The sequence below is a fragment of the Carica papaya genome, chromosome 3 (genome assembly GCF_054855325.1).
Source record: "Carica papaya isolate Zhongbai chromosome 3, ASM5485532v1, whole genome shotgun sequence".
Lineage (NCBI taxonomy): Eukaryota > Viridiplantae > Streptophyta > Magnoliopsida > Brassicales > Caricaceae > Carica > Carica papaya.
In genome coordinates, this window is record NC_142311.1 from 13,206,865 (window position 1) to 13,224,536 (window position 17,672).

The window sequence follows — 17,672 nt, forward strand, 5'->3', positions numbered from 1 at the left end:
AAAAATAAGGAAGAGGCTGGTGATAGAAGATTCGCGAGAGAGAGAAGTCGGAGAGGGAAGGGACGAGAAGAGAGAGCGGGAGAAGGAGGAGACGAGTAAGGCGACGGTGTGAGCTACGGAGGTGCGGAGAACGATGGAGACCGAAGGTATGGTGAATTTAAATTTCAAACATAGGATGATAGTGTAATGCGGATTTGATTATGCAAATTTTGAAACAATTTATAGACAGTGAAGGAAATGGAAATATGAAATAGGTGATTGATGGAATAAGAGAGTGGAGAGAGATAGTAAGTATCGGAGAGGTTTGATTAGGATTGTGAGTGAAGAGAAGTAGAGGAAGTCGTGGGATGAGAGGTCAATAGGTACGAAAATGTATTGTCGAGACAATGTAAGGAAATAGGAAAGGAAGTAGAGGACGGAAGGAATAGGGGAGTGAAAGAAGAATTTCGGTTATGGAAAAGTGGGAGGAGGACGGTGAGTGAATAGGTGCATGGGAATTTGTGGAGAGGAGAGGTGAACTAGTACAGGGAGGGTGAGTCGGGAGAAACAGAATACGTATGGGAGAATGGGAGGCGGAATGTCGAAAGAGAGAGGGAGGCAGGAAGGGAGAACGGCTGCAGATGGCCGTGTAAGGCATAGAGTGGGTGATAATGATAGCGAGAAGAGTGTTGTGAGTTGAGGAACTGAGGGACTGAGAGCTGGAGTGGTTGGAAAGAGTTACAGTTGCAGGTGTGGTGAGGGGTGAAGTGAGCGAAAGAGAAAGGGGATTGGGAAGAAGGTTAGGGAACAGTGAGTGTGTGCATGTACAGGTTGTGTATGTGTGTGTGTGTGTATTTGTGTGCGTGAGTATTTGTGTATACTATGTACATATGCTTGTAAATTTAAACATTGCATGAAAATGTTGATTGTTTGGCAATAACTGAAGTTGGAATGACCGGTGTGTGGGTTAAGTATGCATGTATGTGTGGCGTATTGAGTATGGACGGGGTGAGGTTGCATTAGTGGTGGTCGAGGTTGGGACCTCGATATTGGTTGTCGTCACTTAAAAATGGTATGTCGATCGCCGATATTAGTGATGTCTGAGAGTTGTTAGATTGGTAACAAGATGAGTTGCCGATGTTGGTGACGAAAGAAAACAGTAACAGTATGTGTGTGGGTGGCCAGCTTGGGGTCGAGTGGTAGAAAAGAAAAAGGGGTCGCCGATATTGGTGATGAATAAGGGGTAATAGTGTGGGTTAGTGGCTGGGTCAGGGTCGAGGGGATGGTATCATGAGGTGACTAGACCTAGTATAGTTGACAATTTATTATCAAGGAGATGTGATAGTTACAGTAGAGTTAGATGAGTAGTTGTGGGGATTGTTGGTAGAAGAGAAGGCATAACCAATATAACGGGAGGGGAAAACATAAAAGAATGAGATTTTAATTGGGTTTCTACGTTATATTTGTGATTTAAATTTATTGTACTGTGTTATATATACTCATTCCGTATCAATTACATATGAAGCATGACTAAAGACTGAATTGGAGTTACTGGTTTCCGAACCTAGCGTATAGAGAAAACGGAGCAGAGTTTACGACTAGTAAAACATGATAGTTACGTATTTGGTAGCAATGTAACTCATGTATAAAAACAGAGATTTGTGAAATTCATAAGCTAATATATTGATGCATTTATATTTGAAAATTTTTTAGAAATTGAACTATTAGTTTTCAATATTTTTTTTATGTATATGATCGATTTGGAATGAGAAACGAGTGATCTGTATGCTAAAATAATTGAGATAATGTCGCTGAAGAAAAAAAATAGGGCGTTACATACAATAAACCTTAAATTTGAATTAAGATATTATTTTATAACTTTAGGTTTACATTTATTTTAAATTTTAATAAAGCTTGAATTTATATATAATCACGTGTAATTACAATTTCGATTAGAGGAGAGAACTGAACGAGGAATGGAGACTTGACGGGCGAGGGGGCCGCGTGATTGGCGGGCGATTTCCCCTGAGAGAGCTACGTGTATATATATATGATTATTCCTCAATCATGGGGGGCCCACACTCATATTCAATCATTAATTAGTGTGCATGTGCTTCCACCACAAAATTCCCCCGCTTATACTATTCCACTTTACTGTATTATTATTATTATTATTATTCAAATAATTAGATTAATTGATTTTATTAATTTAATATATAAAAAATTAAGTTCATAATAAAATATTTTAAATGTAAATTTAATAATTTCAATATTTTAAAGATAAATGTTTGTTGGTGATAATGGAAAAATTAAATGTGTATTTTCAGTTTAAAAAAATGTAACAATTATTCTTTTAATAATAATGAATATATTTATTAATTAAGTAATATAAAGTATTTTAACATAATATAATTTGACTTCAATTCAAAAATAAAAAAAAATAAAAACTACTAAATTAAATTTAAGTAATAATAAATATGTAGTAAAATGATTTTTGTTAAATGATCCGTGACCGTAAGTCATATTGTTGATGAATAAGTCTGCAAACCTTAAAACCTACCCGTGACTTGAAAAGCTATACGGTGAAGAAATTAAATTTGACAATCTGCACTTTTTATTCTCTCTCTCTCTCTCTCTCCCCCTCATGAATTAAAGACATCTTTAGCTCTTCTAATCTATTTTGTACTTTCATAAAATGCCAGACCCAGTACACATTTTGCTGCAACAGGGCACATGAATTTGAACTGAATTTCTAGTACTTTTTTTTTTTTTTTTTAAGCTGGAATCTCCAGTGCTTTTATGATATATATATACCCACATGCATACACACATATATATGTATATGTATATGTATGTATGTATCCCCCGAAACTCAATGCTCCAGATCAAACAATTGAATTTCTTGTGTTTGTTTAGTTTCTAGTGGCGCCGGTCACCACCTGCCACAGAAGAGCTCACCTGGGTTATTATATCTAACATGTATTAGAAGACTCTAATCTCGTGTGTGTGTGTGTGTGTGTGTGTGTATGTGTATAAATATATATGTGTGCGTGTGCGTATGTGTGTGTGTATACATTATATAAATGTATTCTCTCACCTTAAAAATGTGTTCTGAAACTTACTATTGGTGTGATCTTATTAATTTACTACATTTTGATTGAATTCCTACAAGTAGAACGATAATAAGGTAATGCTCATGAGTTTAACAAATGATAATCAGATCAAACAAGTATATATAATTTTTTTTTTATTTTCAATAATTATAATTAATTAACTATTTTCGTAAATTTTTTACTAGTTTTAAATGAAACACTAAATAATAATAATTTTCTTTTATATGGAGAGAAACTTAACTAAAAGTCAATTAGAATATTATATAATATCCTTTTTAAAAAAAACGAAAGTAGAACAATTACATGTTGTATGTAATTATAGGCTGTTTAACATTTGTATTTGACTGATTGGTCCTAGGAGACTTAAACAAATTCAATCATGGTGAATTTGAAGTCAACCCACCAATTAGATTTTCTCAAATTAATTAAATGTTTAATCTCAATTATTTTAAATTAAATATTTTTTTTAGTTATGAATTATTATGTTAAATATATTAGTATATTTAATGTACATCTACTGTATTGAAAATATTGTATTAGTTCATGATGGCTATAAACTAGATTAAGTTAACTACATGTCTGATGGTATTTACTTATAAAAAAGTGTAAATTAACCATAATATTATCTTATATAATTAATGAACACATTTAAAAAATTAATACACCGAATAGTAAATTATGTTATAATTACATACACATTTACGGAAATTATAAATTGATTCGTGACTCACACTTGGATTGAACATGTTGAGAATTAAGAGAGAGAGAAACGTGACAAGTGATAATTACTTTGGCATGTAATCTCAATATCTTGGTCATTTTTATTTTACCGTACAACTCGGCTCTTGATGTAAAATTCAAGTATCCCTTAAAAAATAAGGATTATTTACCACTTTGTCCGCCATAAAATTTGCTGATGTTCTAAGATTAATCTTTCGATGAGCAGACACTATTTGTTGTGGAATTGGAATCTCCGCCACAATTTCTCCATGATAATCCATAAATCCTATTGTCTTCTCGTACTTGAAACTTCCATAATTATGATTATCAATGGTGATTATCATTGCTATTGTTGCATTGATAGTTGTTGTGTTTGAATTGGTGTTGCTGCCAATTGTAATATTCTCGATTCCGATAAATTTCGTCGTAATTTCTGGTTGCCTAAGTTTGAAAACAGTAAGTGCTAAAGTAGTAAAGAATTAACAAAAAAACTAATGTAGCTGCACAACATATTATCAGACTCCTTGGAGAAAATTTTCTGGGTGCCATAATCGGGTAAGATAAATTTGTTAGTGATAGGTTTATGGCTATACATGATATATATATATATATATGTATATAGTTTGAATGATTGGGAATTAATTACAAAAAGTTGAATCTAATGATGTTGAATATGTTTTTGCTAGAAATCTGATATGGGTATCTTTTATTTTTACATTGTGGGGTTTGATATTTTTAATTGGGAATCAATGGAACATTAGTTTATGCCATTTTTTTGGTTGATAATTTGAATTGTGAAATGGGCTAAATCTAATTTGTTTTCGAAGCCCAGCTTTCTGTAAATCAAAATGGGTTGACGGTGTAAGTTTTTAAAATTCAATATATGCGTACATTATAGACGCAAATGTAACGTTTCAATAAATGATTCTTTCTTCATTTTCTTCAATTGTCATTATAAATTTATATAAAAAGAAAACAAATTGTTCGGAGGAAATAAACAATTTAAGTTGATGATAGACTTTTCTTTTTGAATAATAAAAAATTAATAATACCCTCGTAGAATAATCTTAGTGAAATGTAACTAAAAATTCAATCTTTATTGAGAGAAGAAAATAACAGCGGTACCGAAAGGATATTTGTTATTAAAGGAAAGCTGACAAGAAGAAGATCTAGTTGGGCGATCTGAAACAAGGAAAGCTCTTTGGTTCGTAGGATATTTGCTTTGCTGTGTAATTTAAGTTTACTAAATATTAAATTATGCCGGCTAAGAAAAACATTGCTGCTCCATCTCGATAGTAGTATGGTAACGCATAATCACAACCCTTTTCTTTTTATTATTTTTTTTTTTCAGTTTTTGTTTAAATTGATCTAATTTTTCTAGTTGCTTTCCTTTTCCTTTCAAAGTTTTGAACAGACTTTCTTCTCTCTGTGATTTGATCAAGAATCAAGATGAATGATCTGCTCACGGTAATTTTTTTTTTTTTTTTTCATGGTTTCTGCTGCTTCCTAATTTTGTTTATTTACTTCCGTGTAGTTCGGTTCTTGGGGAAGTTTAGGTCATGGGCAGTTATGTTTCTTTCCTTATTTGCATTTTCTGCTTGTATCTGTTGGTGGGTTCCTTATATCTTCGTATGCGGGGGTGATTGGGAGCTTAGAAAATTGTGGGTTTGGTTTGGATTCGCCACTGAAAGTGGTGATGATCACACTGAAAGTTGATAAAATTTCTGTGAACTGGCGTTGAATCTGAAGTTTTTGATTATTTCCTGTGAATTGATTCTTCAAAATTTTCAAATTGAATTGACTCAGAATTCTGTTTCATTTTCTCGGAATTTAGGATCTAAAATTGAACTTTTGGCTGGTTTCTGAGAAAACGCACCGAAACTAATGTATAGTTTTATCACTAGATACTGCATTTTCTTCAGGGCTGAAAAGCTTTTATGTAAAGCTTCAATGGATTCGATGGCCTGGATCAATTTCTTAGTTCGGCTTCTGTCTATTATGTTCAGACATGACTGGTCTATGATATGATACACCGATATCTAATTTAACAAGTTTGTTTGGATTAGGACTCGTTTGTTGGGGATGCCAAAGGCATGCCTCCTAGAGATAATGATATCGAAATGGGAAGGCAGGACCCAAGGAGCAACTCTGATATTGGGATGGAAGCTTTTAATAAGCAGGTACCTTATATGCCTTCGGTTCAATGAGCAGAAATAATTCTATGACAATTTTCCTTTTTTCTTTTTTCGTTTGCGAATTCCTCTAATTGGTTTTCATTCTCTTCATTCCTGTAATTTAGACACAAGAGATTGAGAAACAAGTTGATAAGCTATCTGGGTTGCTTAAAAAACTTAAGGTATGTAAAACACTCATCTTAGATTATATTTTCATTTCAGTTTTCCATGTGAAATATATAAGCATCTAGCTGAGATTCTGTGAAATGAACTTCTGATTCTTGAACTGAAAGGTTATAGAGAATCTACAAATTACTGCAATGGATATAAATTTTCTTTTATCTTAAGACTTTATTTCTCAATGAAACCCTGCCAGAAGCTTCTGGTTCATAGGTCATGTTTCCGTTTTAATTAAGAGGAAAGGATAGTGATTATTTACTTCTACTGCTGCTGGCTAAAATTTTCTTAAGAGAAAAGGAACATCTTATGGAAACTTCTTTCTTCAGGATGCTAATGAAGAATCAAAATCCGTGACAAAAGCATTAGCTATGAAAGGTAGAAGTCTCGCCTTCTTACCTATTTATTTACCCATTGCAAGTCTGCATGGCAAAGTGGCTGTTATTCAATCTGTAGTCTGAGTTTGAAACATGAAGAAAGTTGGTTCCAAGATCAAGTCTGGAAGTTATATGACTAAATTATGATCAAATTTTGCAGAGCACTGGGGCGAATCCTGCTGTTCCACTAAGTTGTCTTTCTTGACAGTTTCGAAAATTTACTATTAATTCTTGGTCATGGTATTCATTTTTGTAAAGTTAATGTGATTATACTCTTATACCAACTATTGACATTCCTATAAAATCATTTCAGCAATCAAGAAGCGAATGGAAAAAGATATTGATGAAGTAGGAAAGATTGCACGCAGTGTCAAAGCAAAATTAGAAGCAGTAAACAAAGATGTAAATCTCCTTTTTAGGTCTTTCTAGAGTTCACTTTATATCTCGCGAGAATAGCTAAACCGTTTAAGGGTATGTGTTTACTTACTGTTTTCATTTTAATTCAGAATCTAGACAACCGACGAAAACCTGGATGTGAGAAAGGCACAAGTATTGACAGATCCAGGATGAATGTTACAAAGTGAGTTGCAAGGGCAAATATTTGAATTTATAGTAGATTTTAGCAAGGAGATTCACTAGGTTGTTCTTTTTTTGGCTTGCAGTGCCTTGACAAAGAAGTTCAAGGATATAATGACAGAGTTTCAGGTGTGGTGGTTAAATATTCCTTTGGTTGTTAAAATTATTTTTGCCTGAGTTTCTTTTTCTAGTTACTCGCCCTTGTATCCAGTTCCAGATTATTATTGTGATTTTTCTAGTTTTTTCTTTATCCCCTTACATTTCTGATCCGATTATCACATTTCAGACATTAAGACAAAGGATCCAAGATGAGTACCGAGAAGTTGTGGAGAGGAGAGTCATTACAGGTTTTTACACTTAACTTCAGATTAGAAAATATCCAAAATGTAGATGGTTGATTATTGTTCTCCAGATCATTTTTTCCCTAAATAGAGGATTGAGCTTTTATTGATAATACTTCTTTTACTTTGTGATTTCTGGTTGAACAGTCACGGGATCAAGACCGGACGATGAGGTGAGTATGAATTTGAACTTAATTTGTTCTTCCTGAGAGGAATTTGAACTTGAAGTTTAGATAATGGAGATGGTTGTTATTCTAATGGTGCAACTGTTTCAGACAATTGACAACCTAATCGAAACTGGAAATAGTGAGCAAATCTTCCAGAAGGCAATTCAAGAACAAGGACGGGGGCAGGTAAGATCCTATTGACTTAAAATGATTTTGCTCTTGAGTTCCAGCTACTTATTGCGTTAGAAAATTTAATACTAGACGTTAATAGATGATGTGTCTCACTGTTGACATCCTTTTTATAATAATAAATTTCAAGGAAAAAAAGTCGAGATATGTAAGAGTTCACAATGAAGTTGCAGGCTCATTGCAGCTTGAACGCTCTATCTTTAGGTCCTTGTTAGGGAATAAAAATATTCGGTTTCAATGCAGTCTCTTATCAATTATTATTGACAGAGGCCATTGCTGCAGGTCCTAAACACTTTGGAAGAAATCCAAGAGAGACATGATGCTGTTAGGGATATTGAGAAAAAACTTCTTGACTTGCAGCAGGTATATATATGTATAACCCAAACAGATAAAAGCATGGACTCTGAATCAGCACGAACTTATCTAACACTTCTTAATATTTTGTCAGATTTACCTTGACATGGCGGTTCTTGTTGAAGCCCAAGGAGAAATTTTAGATAACATTGAAAATCAGGTTTGTTTCTATCCGCACATAAAATTTCCAGACAGGTCTAGTCACACATGGATGTCGGGATATGTTTCGTTTGGTGTTTGCTTGTTAATCGAAATCTTGTTCAGGTCGCTACTGCAGTCACCCAGGTCCAGTCAGGGACTACTGCACTTCAAAATGCAAAGAAACTTCAGAAGAATTCCAGAAAATGGATGTGTATTGCCATTATAATTCTCTTGCTTATAGTAGCTGTTGTAGTTGTTGGTGTCCTCAAACCTTGGCAGAATAAAAACGGTGCTTGAGTCATTATTTTCTTCGTTCGTCTTCTTCTTCTCCTCCCGTTACCCAGCTACGTAAAATAGTTGTATTTGGGTGGAAACTTCGGACATTCCTTTTTTCAAGAGTATGTTTTGCCCCTTCATGTTGTTTCCTTCGATTTTCGAGATCCTTATTGATTTCTATACCTATTTGAACTCAGTGTGAGGCTTTTTGGTTTGTGGGTGGTGGTGTGAATTGTGGTTTCAAGGGTATGGAGAAGAGTTAGACCTCATAAGACAGAATTTTGTTGTTTCATGATGTGAAGTTTGTTTCTGATTTGCAAACTTGAATATCATCTTTAAATTAATACAGAATTATTGGAAAACCAAAAAATGATTTTGAAAAAGCTCATCCATTGAGATTCAAAAGGGTGCACCAAGAAAATTTTAAAACTATGATTCTTAAATTATCCTTTTACTATATGACAATATTTATGTTCTTGTTTTGTGTTGTTTTGTTTTTTCTTTTTGATTGGATAGTTTTTGTTTTTGAATTTATACATACTTATATAAAGTATGTAGATATAGCAAAGTTAAAAATAATAAAAATAACGATTGAATTTATAAATTTCAAAAAGTTTTGAGTTTTCTAAAATTTATATTTCATAAATATAAAAATATATTTTATTGTTTTACAAATACATGTTACATATAAAAATTTTATAAATAAACAAACATATTTGAAAAAAAATAAAAGACTTTTTATGTATCAAACAAAATCCAATATCTTCTCTTAAACTAATCAAAGATTGTTGAGTTGGATGGGAAAAGAAATAGAAACTCTTCAATGGGGGAGAATTCCGACTCAATGTTTTCCTTTTTTTTTTTTAAACATCAAATATATATATATATATATATATATGTACAAACATATATATATGTAATGTGTATATGGGGGATTTTGGAAATCTTTGGGTCTTCTTGTTAGTTGGTTATTGAGTATAGGCTTCACAATTGGCCTGCACCTACCCCTACCCCTACCCCTACCTCTGTCCCTAAAGGAACTCAGATTCAACTCGCCATTTATATTTAAGGATTATGATTTGGTGATGAATTCAGAATCTATTATTTAATTTTCTTTGCAGTTTACTCTGAATTTTAATTCTTTATACTTTTTTAGATGTGATTTAGTTCCCTTGGGTACCAACTTCTCCATATATCCCCCTATTTTTTTTTTTAATAAAAATCTGTGCATTCATCCATAAGTGATATTAACATCAATTATAACACCACATAAAACAAGCTCTAAAAAGATATATACAATGTGTACATAAGAGAACAAATCTCAGGTTCACATTTCACACTCATATAGGTAGGAGTCAAGTTAGGTTATGTACACACACATACACATATGAACTCCTAATCAACCATGCCAGCAACTAATTGCAACATGCATAAACAAGAAATCTAATTGGGTCTCCTGCATACCATGTTAAATCGTTACACTTGGATTTTGAAATCTATGTGGTGGGTGTTTATAGGTGATGAGTGCAGTAGACCACGTGAACATGGGAACAGATGCTCTCCATCATGCTAAAAGCTTGCAGAAGAAATCAAGAAAGTGCATGATCATCTCCATCATCATCCTTCTCATCATTGCAATCATCATCGTGCTCTCCATTCTGAAACCTTGGAAGAAATAATACCACACAAGATAACATTTCAATTTCTTACCCACCAAATTCTTTTCATTTCACAATTCTTTTCTTTACTTGCTAACCATCTTGGATATTTTATTCACACATGAACTAATAAATGCAGTAATTTTCTTTGGCAACCTAATTTCTAACCCTCTCTAGTTGTCAGTTAAAGAGGTTGTTTAAGGTTGCTAAAACAAAAAATATCCATTTTATGTCAGAGTGAATAAGGAACATGTTATCAAAATAAACATTTTATGTCGAAACTGAAAAAAAAGTTAGGACCTTGCTTATTATATTACCAAATATGTAAAATTTAAACATGATGCTTAAAGCTACTAATAAACAGTAAATAAGCCATGTCAAAATCATTGTTTCAAATAAAACAAGTACAAGCATATGCTTAATTTCTGATTTCAGGCAACAACAAGAGGGTTGATGAATAGCTCTGCACTCTTGAGGTAAGTCCTGAATTTTTACAGCGATTGAGAACTAATGCAAAGACTTATATAAAGAATTCATGGATATTATACTGATGAAAAGACATCACTGAGCATTATAAGTTGCACATGTACTGAAAATTGTTCATTATTTCACTCTCCAGCATTATAAGAGTAGTCAATGAAAGTACAGGCACCTGAATGCGTTTTGCACATGGTTTTTTACCCAATGTGCAAATATAAGCAATTATCTATCAGTAGTTAAGATCAAAACTATTTCACCTTCCAGTTCTAGAACTGAAGGATCAAATAAAAGAAACTATGATAATTGATTCTTTATTTGATGGTGTTAGATAAAGAGGACAGAACACCTAAGAGGCACCATCAAATTCTCTAATTTGAATAGCTGGCTTTACTACAAGAATATACAAGCTTAACTACCGTATCCTTTATCAGACTGCTTTCCTTTTAGAACATAACACTGACTTCAGAATATTGTTTACTCTCTCCTATTCAGATAAGAGACAATTCAAAAAGGAAAAAAGAAACTGGGACTCCGCCGCCAGTTTAAACTCTCTTTTATAGGCAACAACTCAATACTCCCAAGCAAGACTATGACAATCGTAAATCTGAAACAGGGGTTCAACCTCAACCTCCTAAATAGGAGTCATTCTCATTTTACACTTACTTCCTGTCTGTCAAAAATTCCTTTCTGAGCTTTAATGTCAAAACTCCCATATATAGTGAAAGTCCTAAATCTAATTTTATTAAGCCCCCTAGATTAGATCTTGTTAAGGGTTTGTTGTGGAAGAAGGTAAGGACTCGTCAAGAAAATCCTTCAACCTCTTAAAAAATAAGGGTCTGCAAAGAGAGAACACCTCAAAATTTTCAACCTGCAAATGGACTGCCAGAATCACTTATTTATAGATACCTTCTCCAGGACAAACAAAAACCACCCTGATAAATCAGGAACTCTCATAACCAACGAAACCAATTCCTAAATCCAACAACAGGAAACTATAATAGGTAGAAACAGAAGTTAGAACTGTCTGCCAAAGACAAGATAAAGCTAAAAAAACTCTGAAGGAGACTCTATATTAAACTAACAAAAACTCTGTAAGAAGTAATCCAGTAATAAATTATAAAAGGACTTAGCTTGCAAGGGCTAGTTGGCACTTCCAGGGAACCACATCAACAGCAGAATTGACTCAATTGGTATGTGTTAAAAGGATGACACTTTTGCTGATAATATTTCTGTTATTAGTTCAATCCCCTTGTTTGACAAATGGAATGGAGTAAGAATTTCTTTGTAAGGTATCACTAGTAAATAATGTTTGAATATTGAATCTCAGAACTTAATTTAACTAAGATTCCTATTCTAATTGCATTCTGCAGAAAAAGGAGCAGGTTGTAAAAGTAGAACTTTTAGGTGACAAGCTCTTCATAAAAGTAGGAAGGATACCTCCTTGATACAGTCCTATGTCAGCACGTGCACTTGAACATGGTCATTGAACAATCTAGTGCTTCCATTTCTCCGTTGTATTCTTAGCATAATCAATGGATGATTTACACACCCACTTTCTCAACAGAAGCATTCCCCTCCGCTGCAGCCTGATACATATTTGAGAAACTTATTGACCCCTGTTCACTTTGTCCCTTTGAATTAATTCTTCAAAACAGAATGAAGTCCATATTGATCCACACATCATAATCTCCAATAATGGAATTCTAACCTCAGACAACAATGAATAGACATTGTAAGAAAGATTAATTACATAAAAACCTCTAAAATGGAGAAAGCAAATGGTTGAAGTTAAGTGTCTAAAGTTTGTCAATCCCTCATCCCGTTGCACAATTATTGCAGAATATTTACTGCAGTTCAACCACTATTATAGCTGTTACAAAGTCTAAATTAAAGAACTCATTTTAGAGACACAACAAAACCCACAAGATTACGAAAGCAATATTTGAATACATCAGTATCCATATCCCAAATATACCCAGAAGTCCCTCTAATTTTACTGCTCTCTCTCTTACCTGTGTCATTCAAAACATGTGACCAAATAATCTCACGTTCTAATAATTAATTTTGTGATTTGCATTCCACTTTCAGCCAGGGTATGGTCTTTCTGATCTTCATTATATATATTTTTTTAATTTCCAAAGATCAATCTTGATGTGCCCTTTCTTTTTGCAATAGTTGCAAACAAGATTCCCGTGGTTAGACTTGGATCTAGATTTTGATATATCTCTACTACCAGAATCCCTTTCTTAGGTAGAAACAATTATTTACTTCTATGGATTTTATCAATCAATTCTTTTAAGAGCAAAGTTGTCTTCATATCCTTTACTGAAGCGGTACCCCTATCATAAATCATAGTTTCTCTAAAATGCGTATATGACGGAGGCAAAGAACACGGCAATATGAGAGCTTTATACTCATCGTTAATTTAATTTCTATTTTAGATCCATTAACAGAGTTAAATTTATCTATATGAGACTTGATGAACGGACCTTCAGATATCTGGAACTTATACAAATGCTGCTTCAAAACTGACTTGCTCCTTGGATTTTTCCTCATCTGTTAAGATTCCAATTTAAGCCATAACCCTGCAGCCAATCTTTCATACATGACTTTTGCAAAGGACCTCATTCTACAATGACCACTGAATAACTGCTATCTTTTTGCATCTATTTCTCCATTCTGATCTTCAGTTACCAAACTCGGCATCTTTTCTCTTCCCACTAAAGTGTTCTCCAATCAACTCATAGAATATTATACATAAAAAGTCTACTTACAGAGAAAATTTATGTTTTTTAATTAAGTCTAGATGGAAATTCTTAACAAAAAGGGAATTTGATACAAACCCTAACAAGAACCAATAAACAACATGTCTTCTCCAATTAGGTCACATCATACAAGCGTTTGAGGTGTGACGTTTGTGTTAAACTCGTCCAACCATAAGGGCAAAGGAGCATCGCTGAACGCTCTAAATTCTATTAGCTTTCTTATCTATGAGATTTGTCCCATTAAAGTAGTTACAAAAATCATTATCCTAATTTACAAACTTCTAATGATGGTAACCTTAACATGATTAACAGTCCTCCAAATCAACCATTAGAACATTATATACAAGTCTTCTTTCCATTTGAAGAAAGAGTCCTTCTTATCTTTTTTCCAAATGAGCAAATTAGCAGCACCCACGATAAAGTTCCAGATAAAAGTTTCACATATTGAATCCCGTTATCATCCTTAACAAGCACCATCGACCCATAGAGAAAACGATAGAAAAATTAAAAATTACAACCATACCGAATTCAATGCATACTCATATAACATGCTAGGAAAACTCACACATAAAATTCCCTTCTTGATTTATGATAAAATGCAGTAGAGCAGCGGAATCAATCAACCCATCCTATTAGAAAAACTGGGTGCAAATTCTGATCTCTGACCAGCTGTTCAAATCTTAAAACAATGTTATATAAGCTGGCACTATTGGGGAAAAAGGTTGTGACAGTAAAGCAGAGGTGATAAGGACTGAAATTGCATACCTGAAAGTCGATAACATGATCGACGAAGCTATTGAGAGTTTGGTGTGATTCGAATCACAGCGTGAAACGTCGGTAGAGAGCGATTTTTCGTTTTGTTCTTCTTTTTTTTTGGTTGGAAGAAGAGTTTAGTCTTGATTTTTTTTGGGGGGGGGGAGGAATTAAAGAACCAAAACGCACCGTTTTTAGTTGCCCTGCAGTGTCACGTTCTCTTGTTGCCTCTTATCGCACATTATGCAAATGAGTATATTATTGTTCTTGTCTAATTCTAATTTTTCAAAAATTAAATTAAAATTTTTGTATAAATTAACTCATCAAATTTTTGAAGCATTTAATAGACTCTGATTTTAAATAATTATTAAATATATGTCACTAATTATATAATCTGAAATAATAATTATATTAATTAATTATATATTTTAATTACAAAGAATAAATTTTTTATTTCTAAAAAAATAAGACGTTTAATTGTAATTATAAAAAAAGTACTTTTTAACAAAAATTAGTCAATTGTACTAATTAAATAACTAAAATTAATAATTTGTTCTATGAACTAAATGTACTATTAATAAAATTTTTAATTAATTATGCATTTTTAGTTATTTTACTAAAATTCTTTGATTAAATATTTTTAATTTTTACAATAGTTGTATCAGATAATTAACAAAATTTTTAATTAATTTAATTAGTATATAAATTTTTTTATTATAATTTACTTTTAATATATATTTCCAGAGGTAATTGAAACAAATATAATCTGATCCAAAAAAATTCCCAGAATCAGAAAGTCGAAAGGCATCATCATCAACAAAATTATTACACCACAAAATATATTTGATTATTCCTTCTCAGTTCCACAAATACAGGAACTGAGCATTAATTCCCTTCCCCCCCCCCCCAGTATCAACCCTTTCACCATAGCCAGCTGAGCTCTCCTTACAATCTCGCTTTCGCCACCACCACCCTGCCATCTCCCATGTCCGTGGCTCCCGGCCTCGTCCATGTTTCCTTGAATTGCTCCTCTGTAACTCCTGCAATTCACACATACAAGTGATTAGAACTTGATGAAAATTAATGGCAATATCTCAAACCTCCTAAACAATTCATGGGAATAAGGCAAACCTTTGCCCATGGCGGCGGTGGAAGAGATGCCTCCCTGAACTGTCTTCAGGTATCGATCATAGTAGTTTGCACCTGACCATTTTTGATGAGCAAGTGTGTCAACTCCATTGTTTCTTTCCTCTCTTTGGATTTTCTCCACATAAGCCAGCATTCCCCGCCGGGCAAAATCTCTGGCGAATGTGTCGACGACCAGAGCATCGGCGTGGAACCCTGCCAGCGTAATGAATTGCCAGCAAAACCCTAACTTGGCAATTCTGGGAATGAAATCCCGCATTTGCTCATCGGTCATTCCCGACGCATCCCAGTTGAAAGACGGTGAAAGATTGTAAGCCAACATGATCTCCGGTTGCTTTGATTTCACACCCTCTGCAAATTTTGTGCACTCAACCAAGTCTGGGCTCGAAGTTTCCATCCAGATGAGATCTGCATGAGGAGCGAAAGCCCAGCCACGGACAATTGCAGCCATTACAGACCCTTTAAACCGGTAGAAACCTTCTCTGGTTCTTGGTAAATCCCAGTCCCAGAAAAGATTGTTCAGCCCCATTCTGTCTGCAATCTCTCTAGCTTGTTCGTTGGACAGACACATATCGAAACTAGAATGGTTCGTCCACTCATTCAGTCTCCGCCTCTTTTCATCCTCTCCAGCATTCGTGTTTCTGATGGCGTCCATCACACATTCAGAGAAAGTCTTGAGTCCCGCCATGGATATCCAGTTATCCTCAATGGCTTGAAGCTCAGCCCCTGTTTTACCAGCAGCCATGGCTTCAGCCAAAAGAGTAGCCAAGCTTCTGCCTCTCAGATTCGGATTTGTTGCACCCAAAATGAACTGATGGTCTCTCGTATCCACATTGGTTTGAATCAGATTAGCTGCAACAGCATCAGTTCTAGCCACCAGCACAGTCTCCACACCCATCACGTCGAACTGCAACCTCGCAGCCACAAGCCTGTTAATGTGCTCGCTAACAGCAACCAGCACCTTACCAGCCATGTGGCCGCATTTCTTGGTTACAGAAGACTGGTCCTCGATGTGAACTCCGGCAGCTCCACGTTCAACGAAAAGCTTGCAGAGCTTAACAGTGGCCGTGGTGCCACCAAAACCGGTGTCACCATCAGCTATAATCGGCTTCAAGTAATCAACATAAGGAGTTCTAGCTCTCTCCTCGCGGCTCATGCTCATTCTTGCCTCTCTCTGTTTGCGGTCATGGTACTGTTGTGCGAAGAAAAGATGCTCGACCTTGTTTGGGACAGTGTCATAAGGGTAGTCGGCAAGGTCTGGACCTGGCTCGTTGGTAGTGGTGTGAGTTGAGGAGCACTGCCAACCAGACACGTAAATGGAGTCAAGGTGCTTGGCCATCATGGTTACTTGAACAGGGTCAAGTGCACCGAAAGTCCTGGAGGCTGTGCCGTTTATTTGGTGAATTTTGAGAGTTCTCCATAGTTTCTTTGCCATCTCGTTCGAACCATAGCCTTGTTTGAGGTTTCCTCGTAGAGCCACGACGTCTCTAGCTGAATATGGTCGCCGGGTTAGCCTGAACCTCTCTGAGTTCCACCATGCCTGCACTTCTGCAACTTCAGCTTCAAATCTCCCTTCTTCTTCCATTATCTGTTGATGAAAAAGGTTACAACTTTTCTCAAGATTAACTTAAACGATTCCCAATATATAAAGAAAAAAATACAGAAGAGTAATGTGGTGTTTCATATACGTGTGTGTGTGTGTGTGTATATATAATTACCACTGAAGGAACAGAGAAAGATGCAGCCATGGCCAGAACGTTTACGTGTTTGGTTAAGGAAACTGTGTATAAAAGTAAGAGAAGTTCATGCAATGGGCTCTCCAAAGCTCTCAATTTATATAAAGCTATGGATTCATTTACCCCTCTGAAATATTAATTTCACCGAAACCGATGCGCCCCCCCCCCCCTCTGTGGATAAGGAGCAGAAAGAAGAAAATAAAGGAAATTATTAAAAAACTCACATAATTAAATTTTAGATAGTAATTTAATAATTTAAAGGGATGTAAATGATGAATTAAAAGTTTTTAGTTTTAGATTGCGGCGATATTGGGTTGCCAAAATGTGCAAGTGGACAACAGGTGGGCAATTGAAGTAGAGACACGTCGTCGTTTTACGAATGAAACCGATAAAACAGACAGTTTAGAGTCCCAAGGAGAAGTTTGGAAGATAACCCTATCTCATCCTTTTTATAACTTCCTCTTCCTAAATTCTATCCTCAAAACCAGGAATTCTGAAAACTTACTTCCTTACATTTTATATATTATAAATTTAAAGTTAAAATTTAACT

At 34.6% G+C, this 17,672-nt stretch overlaps 2 protein-coding genes and 1 long non-coding RNA gene across 10 annotated transcripts; 1 reads left to right on the top strand and 2 right to left on the bottom strand.

Moving 5' to 3' along the window:
- Positions 1 to 4,836: 4,836 nt before the first annotated feature.
- LOC110821675 (syntaxin-132-like) lies at positions 4,837 to 10,397 on the top strand. 4 transcript variants are annotated; one of them, XM_088215957.1, is made up of 14 exons: positions 4,837 to 5,115; positions 5,217 to 5,279; positions 5,879 to 5,992; positions 6,112 to 6,168; positions 6,493 to 6,541; positions 6,854 to 6,942; positions 7,047 to 7,120; positions 7,203 to 7,245; positions 7,403 to 7,463; positions 7,605 to 7,630; positions 7,733 to 7,810; positions 8,096 to 8,176; positions 8,262 to 8,327; positions 10,102 to 10,397. In XM_088215957.1, the coding sequence occupies exons 2-14, from the start codon at positions 5,262 to 5,264 to the stop codon at positions 10,261 to 10,263; spliced, it is 918 nt and encodes a 305-aa protein (XP_088072083.1). In that variant the 5' UTR covers positions 4,837 to 5,115; positions 5,217 to 5,261; the 3' UTR covers positions 10,264 to 10,397. The 4 variants fall into 4 exon arrangements, with proteins under 4 accessions (XP_088072083.1, XP_088072082.1, XP_088072081.1 ...); XM_088215956.1 differs by lacking the exon at positions 10,102 to 10,397 and adding an exon at positions 8,432 to 8,905 and having other exon boundaries at positions 4,852 to 5,115; positions 5,227 to 5,279; XM_088215955.1 differs by lacking the exon at positions 10,102 to 10,397 and adding an exon at positions 8,432 to 8,905 and having other exon boundaries at positions 4,853 to 5,016.
- LOC110821703 (uncharacterized) lies at positions 9,855 to 14,457 on the bottom strand. 5 transcript variants are annotated; one of them, XR_015817819.1, is made up of 5 exons: positions 14,253 to 14,428; positions 14,053 to 14,156; positions 13,212 to 13,307; positions 12,160 to 12,308; positions 9,855 to 10,249 (listed from the first exon to the last, which is right to left on the bottom strand). It is a non-coding gene; the product is annotated as an uncharacterized LOC110821703 (long non-coding RNA). The 5 variants fall into 5 exon arrangements; XR_015817820.1 differs by having other exon boundaries at positions 13,212 to 13,278; positions 14,253 to 14,427; XR_015817821.1 differs by lacking the exon at positions 13,212 to 13,307 and having other exon boundaries at positions 12,160 to 12,425; positions 14,253 to 14,432.
- A 577-nt stretch (positions 14,458 to 15,034) lies between these two features.
- Positions 15,035 to 17,265, bottom strand: ICL (isocitrate lyase). Its single transcript, XM_022051452.2, has 3 exons — positions 17,105 to 17,265; positions 15,372 to 16,974; positions 15,035 to 15,280 (listed from the first exon to the last, which is right to left on the bottom strand). Exons 1-3 carry the CDS (start codon positions 17,132 to 17,134, stop codon positions 15,186 to 15,188), a joined length of 1,728 nt encoding a protein of 575 aa, XP_021907144.1. The 5' UTR covers positions 17,135 to 17,265; the 3' UTR covers positions 15,035 to 15,185.
- Positions 17,266 to 17,672: the final 407 nt, after the last annotated feature.